Below are 6,883 nucleotides of genomic sequence, written 5' to 3'. Positions count from 1 at the left end.
ACAGTTATATTGATAAGATCTTTCACGTAAGCCTCATGGCAACCACAAGTAAAAATCTGCAATATATTCACAAAAGATAAAGTGAAGACAATAAAAGCATGCCGCAGCAGAAAATCACCAATTGACAAGAAAAGGCAGCAAGAGAGGAAGAAAGGAACAAGGGACCTACAAAACAGCCAGAAAACAATAAATAAGATGTCATTAGTAAGTCCTTACCTATTAAAATTACTCTAAATGTAAATGGATTGCATTCTCCAATCAAAAGAAACAGAGTTGTTGGATGGATAAAAAAACAAGACCCAACTATATGATGCCTACAGAGACTCACTTCAGCTTTAAGAACACATGTCCTTTCAAAGAGAAGGGATTCAAAAGATATTCCATGCAAATGGGAACAAAAGAGAGTAGAGGTAGCTATGCTTATACAGAAAAATAGACTTTAAGCCAAAATTGGTAACAAAAGACAAGATCATTATATAATTATGAGGAAGTCAATTCATGAAGAAGATACAGCAATCATAAATATATATTCACCCAACATTGGAGCATCTAAATATATTACAAAAAGACTAACAGATATCAAGGGAGAAATAGACAACAATATGGTAACGGTAAGGAAAGTTAACACCACACTTTAGACAATGGGTAGATCATCCAGACAAAAAACCAACAAAGAAACTTTGGACTTGAATCGTACTTTAGACCAAGTAGACCTAACAGACCTACCAGAACATTTGATCCAACTGCAGCAGAATACACATCTTCTCAAGTGCACTTGGAAAATTCTCCATAATAGATCATATGACTTGTCACAAAACAAGCTTGGAAAATTTTAAAAGATTGAAATCATACTAAGTATCTTTTCTGACCACAATGGCATGAAAGTAGAAATGAATAACAGGAGAAAAAAGCTAGAAAATTCACAAATAAGTGGAAGGAAAACAACATACTCCTGAACAACTGATGGGTCAAATAAGAAATCAAAAGGAAAATTTAAAAAAGTATTTGAAACAAATGAAAATGGAAACACAACATACCAAAACCTACGGGATGCTGCAAAAGCAGTTCTAAGAGAAAAATTCAAAGCAATAAACACCTACCTTAAAAAAAAAAGATGTCAAATAATAACCTAATTTTATACCTCATGAAACTAAAAAGAGAGAACAAGCTAGCCCAAAGTTAGCAGAAGGAAGGAAATAACAAAGATCACAGCAGAAATAAATGAAATAGAGACCAAAAAAAACAAAAAAACAAAAAAACCACAATAGAAAAGACTAATGAAATAAGAGTTAGTGTTTTGAAAAGATGAACAATAAGGCTGGGGAAGAAAAGGAAAAAGAAACAAGTGAAAATCATTTTAATGTTATAGTTAACTTAACCCAATATTCCAAATTATTATCATTTCAACATGCAATCAGTATTTTATAGCAGTACTGAGTTATTTTATAATATTTAAAATCCAGAGAGTAATTTACACTTACAACACATTTCAATTTGAACTAGCACATTTTGAGAGTTCTATTGCCACACATGGTTACTGGCTAAATATTTGGGGTAGCTTAGGGTTCAGTACCTGACACTGATTGAACAGTGATAAAAGCCCCTATATTTAAGTTTTTACTGACACATGGGCAGTGGCCAATGGCCTAGCCATATGGTCAGGCAGTAGGACAACGGAAACCTGGCCTACTAAAGGGATGCCCATATGGGGCACAGCCCTATGGAAATCACTGCGGGAATTTAAGGGATGCATTAAATTAGAACATGTTGATGCCCATCAGAAGAACTCCTTTCTAGGTTTGAAAGGTGGTTGGAATTACAAGCAGACATGCCCATGTGCTCACTTGAGGTGCCCACTTGGATTCATGAAATGAGTGGACATGGGGTATTGTAGCAATGCAGAAATGGGCTGAATCTGAACATAATCCTCTTGCAGCCCCTGGGGCACCAAATGCCAATAAGAGCTCTTCTGTCTGCCAGCTAAAGAGACAGAGACTGCAGATGGCTATGTGGCAGATTCTCTGGGGGGAAGGCCCTAAGCATACCTGGTAAGTGGGACGTATGCTGGTAGCCCTAGGGGGCTACAAATGGTTCTTGACAGGAATAGACACTGACTCTGGACTGGGCTTTGCTTATCTGGTGGTAGACGCAAATGCTAAGTGCTATAAAAGAGTGGAAGAGAAGCTATTGCACCATTTTGGATATCTGACTGCTGTTCCTTCAGACCAAGGAACACACTTTACAGACCACAATGTCCAACAATGGGCAGAGAGATATCCTCCTCAGAGTACTAGTTTGATAGAGAATTGGAATGGGCAATTAAAACATTGGTTATCTAAAATGGGGGGAGATAAAGACATGAAGGGCTGGCTTACAATCCCTCATGACTGTGTGCTCACATTCAGTATGAACATGAATGGGGCTAAAGGAGTGTCCCTGCTGGACAGGTTTCTGTTTTTCTGGTGAGTCTGGGGAACAGGAGGTGGGGAAGCATCCTGCTAATTCTTGCCAAGGGAGGAGAACAACCCTCTGGTATAATGTACACTGGTATAATGACTATACTTCTTTCTTTCTTTCTCACATTACCTTGGTTTCTCCCCACCCCCCCCACTTGATGCAGTGGTCACAGAACCAGGGCTGCAACTACAAGTCCTGGATGCAGGGATAATTCCTATGCAAGAAACTGTAACTATGTTCTAAATATTATGTCAGAATTCCTAAGGGCCTAATAGGGTGGATTGTACTTTGATCCCATCTGGCAAAGTTGGTTGCCTAGTGGTCAGGATAGCCCACTAGTTCTGTATCTATGTAACCTGACCTTATCTGAATAGAAGTGAACTTAGGGGGAGAGACTTGCTAGATTAATATTGCTGCCTGCAATCTAGACCAGCACAGTGGCTTAACCTAATGTCCCTTCCAAAGGTGGAAAAGTTAGAGTATAATGGAGAGCAGGTGGAATAGTGGCTGAGGGTAAGGGAATGAATAAATGGGTTATGAAATAAAGGAAATATTCTATTACATTAACACCTTGAAAGAGGCTCAGAGCAAGAGATGATATTCTCTCTTAGCTCAATTACACCAGATGCCTGAAAGGGTGAAGCCGTATGTTGCCAACACTGTTCCTGCTTTTGGACCTGACAGGAACAAATGGAAGCCTGTAGACCTGAGTGGCCTTATCCTGGGAGATCAAAGGTGGTTTCTTGGAGGGAGAGGACATTGGGGCTGGATTTTCAAGTGCATCCTAATTGGTGACTGAAGTCTCCAATGTACGACCTCACATGGGTTATGAGGAGATTCTCCTGCTGAAGAGTTTCCCCAGGGCAGCCTTCATGTCTCGGTTTCTCAGACTGTAAATGAAAGGATTTAACATTGGGGTCACTGCAATGTACATCACAGTTACCACTGCATCCTTTAGGCTGTAACTAGATGGAGGGCGGAAATACATGCCCATGACTGTCCCATAATACAAAGAAACAACTGTGAGGTGGGATCCACAGGTGGAGAAGGCTTTGAGCACACCTTTGGTGGATGGGACCTGTAAGACTGTGGAAAAGACCCGAACATAGGAGATGATGATACATAGTAATGGCATGGAGAAAACAAAAGTCCCTAGGTACATCATCTTCACATTGAAATGGATGTCAGAACAGGACAACTTGAGCAAAGAGGCCATGTCACAGTAGAAGTTGGCCACTTCCTGTTTTCCACAGGAGGACAACTTAGCTGTGAGCAGAGTGTGTGGGAGGGCATTGGCATTTCCAACAACCCAAGACATGACAACTAGCAGGACACAAGACCGTGGGATCATAATCGCTGTGTAATGAAGTGGGCAGCTGATGGCCACAGCACGATCATATGCCATTGCTGCCAAGATATAGCTATTTGTGTTAGCCATGCCAATCATAAAGTACACCTGTGTTAGGCATCCTCCAAAGGAGATGGCTTTGGTGCCCAACAGATGGTTGGTCAGCATCTTAGGAATGGTTACAGAGGAGAAGAAGATGTCAACAAAAGAGAGGTTGGCAAGGAGAAAATACATAGGTCTGTGAAGTCGAATGTCAGAGCAAATGGCCAAGATGATGAGCAGGTTTCCAGTCAAGGTGATGGGATAAATGAATAGGAAGAGGATGAAGAAGAAATCTTCCCATTCCTGCTGACCAGTAACTCCCAGGAGGATGAAATCCAGGGTGGAGGATTGGTTGTCTTCACACGTGGACGCTTCAGCAAGAAAGGGGAGAGGAATACAGAATTATTAGTGAAGAGCTGTATGTAATCTTCCTTAAATACCACTTTTGACTCCCGTGGTGGCTGTGTCTGTGTATGGGTTTACTAAATCCAGAGATAGCCAATACACTGGGGAAAAATCCCTGTTGGTGGCTGGGACTATTTGATAATTAGCCCTGGACACTCACTCAAGAAGTGAGTAACCTTGAATCAGAGGTGCCCCTCCTCCCCAACCCCAGCATCATCATCACCCAAACTTCTAGGATTTAATAATTTATCATATAACTAAAGTTCATATTCAATGTGCTAGAAACGTTGTTAGAACTCATGGAAAAATCATAAACACATGAAAAATATGGTTTATTCATCCATTTATTCATATATGACATAGTATCTGCTCTCAAGGACCTACAACTTAATGGAGAAAGCTGAATCATATACTAATTTTATTACACACAAAAAGGAAAGGACAGTGTTTTGGGGTCTTTGAAAAAACACTCCAGAGCAAAGGACAGTCAGTACAATGATACACTGGACAATTAGAAACAGCTCTACTGGCCAAACCCAGAATAAGCCCAGAGCCAGGAGGTAACAAGTGTCTACACTGGCATCAGAAGATTGTAAATCACAAAGACCATTGGGGTTAGGTTGTAGCAAAACAAAATTGGTGTTTATTCCCCAGGCGTCCCATTTTTAAAGTAGACATTCACCACTTCCTTGGATAGATTTCGCCTCTATTCAAAACCCTTAAATATATATAATCATAATGTTTTTCTCTTCAACCTTCCCTTACCTTTCTTTATTATTTCCTTTGGTGACTCATCCAACTCCATCATGGCTTCAACTGCTGCTTAGTAGACTCTTGGGTTTCTATCTTGTAGGCTTGATCTCATTTCTTATATTTCCATGTCCAGTCATCTCGCCAACGTCTGGCCTCATACTCTGCACATCCAACCTAGGAAGACTGAAAGCTTTTTAGAGGAAGAGAACCGTGTCTTGATTATTTTTATCTTCCTTACAGATTATTTGGAATATTGCTTATTTTATGCAACAATAAGTTTGCACTCAATAGTTTGAATATATCCATGTTTGTTTCATGGGTTCCCCACATGTGAGATGCTCACAGGATTTATCACTCAGGTTATCCCCCACCTCTACATCTGACCTTGTTGATTCTTCATTTTAAATAATTCATACATAGATTTTATACTTATTGTCTCAGTGCTTTAGCTTTGCCCACTATCATTTTCTACCTGAAATATTGTAAAACTCCCTCAATTGCTTCGCTATGGGTTCCTTCCTTTCCTTCACCTTGACTCTGAGGCATACTAACTGTGGCAGAGACTACTAGCATCTCACCCAAATCCACTTTGTTCTCTTCTTCCTCGATGCTCGGCTAGACTACATTTTGCAGGCTCCCTTGTATTGAGGTATGGTCATGTGACTGAGTTCTAGCCAATCCACCCATGTGTTCCAGTTCTGGGCTTCCTTCAAATTCTCTTTCCCCTTGGGCAAGCTGGGTGCAGATGGCCAGGAGTCTGAATGGGATGGTGGAATCACATGGTGGAAAGAGCCTGTATTCCTACTTCTCTACAACCAGGAAGGCCACCCACCACCAACGGCACCCACTAGGACCTTTACATAAGAGAGAAATAAACTTGATTTTGTTTAACTACATCATTACATATTTTACATGTATTTGTTACTGTAGTCCAGGATATCCGAAGTTATTCACTAATTTTTCTAAAGAGACTTCTACTCAATATTAATTCAATCCGTAATTAATTTAACCACCAATTTTCAGTGTCTCCTATAGTACAGATGGGAATTATATGCTAGCACAGGGGAAGCAGATAAACTTATCTTTCCCTTAAATATGATATGCTTTTTCATCTCTGCACCTAAACGAATTTGGTTTTCTCACTTGAAATGCCCTTTCTCATGTTATATATGCACAGGATCATAGTATTTCAGAGTTGAGAAGGGTCAGTAAAACTGGAGGGCTCACAGACTGTGGTTAGCTCATGTGGTAGAGAAGCATACTTTAGACGTGGGGCTCTTGGCAACATGGCAGACTTAGCTGATATTAAAAGGTCCCATTCCTATTAAAACACAGAAACTCTATATAAATTATTAAAGAAAAAGAAAAAACACACAGCTAAACCTAAAAGTTAGAAACAGAATAACATAGGTGTGAGAAAGAAAAAGAAAACTCAAGAGCAAGTGGTGTAAGCCAGAGCTGATGCTATGGTGGCCCTAGGAGACGTGGCCACAGATCCATATGAAGCAGGGAGTATATAGTGAGCCTTCTGCATAAAGCACTTGAAATGTTGTCCTATCTGTGAAAAGAGCACTAGAAGAAATTTTTGCCATATAATAATTGAAAAGGAAAAATCAAAATGGATAGAATTCACAGGAAATAAGACTGTCTGCAATGGAAGGAAATCCAAGGGACTCTCTAGATGAAGTAAAAGGTTTCAGCAAGTTTGATATAAATCAATGTTAAAAAAATCAATATTGTTGTTACATTTAAGTAAAAAGAAATAGCAAAATATAATATTAGAAAGACTTTCTATTCCCAACAGCAACAGAAATTTAAGAAATCTAGAAATAATTCTAACAATAGTATCCAAGACTGTTTTAAAAAATTACAAAACTT

General features: G+C 39.6%; 1 protein-coding gene across 1 annotated transcript; it reads right to left on the bottom strand.

The window, feature by feature from the left end:
* Positions 1 to 3,230: 3,230 nt before the first annotated feature.
* LOC101395428 (olfactory receptor 1A1-like) lies at positions 3,231 to 5,060 on the bottom strand. The gene is given in 3 exon segments (XM_014789809.2): positions 3,231 to 3,304; positions 3,307 to 4,218; positions 5,018 to 5,060. Coding segments are annotated over 3 exon segments (1,029 nt in total).
* Between the last annotated feature and the right edge of the window lie 1,823 nt (positions 5,061 to 6,883).

This window comes from Ceratotherium simum, chromosome 16, assembly GCF_057802395.1.
Source record: "Ceratotherium simum simum isolate JZ-2026a chromosome 16, ASM5780239v1, whole genome shotgun sequence".
Classification (NCBI taxonomy): Eukaryota; Metazoa; Chordata; class Mammalia; order Perissodactyla; family Rhinocerotidae; genus Ceratotherium; species Ceratotherium simum.
This window is presented reverse-complemented; position numbering and strand designations above follow the sequence as displayed.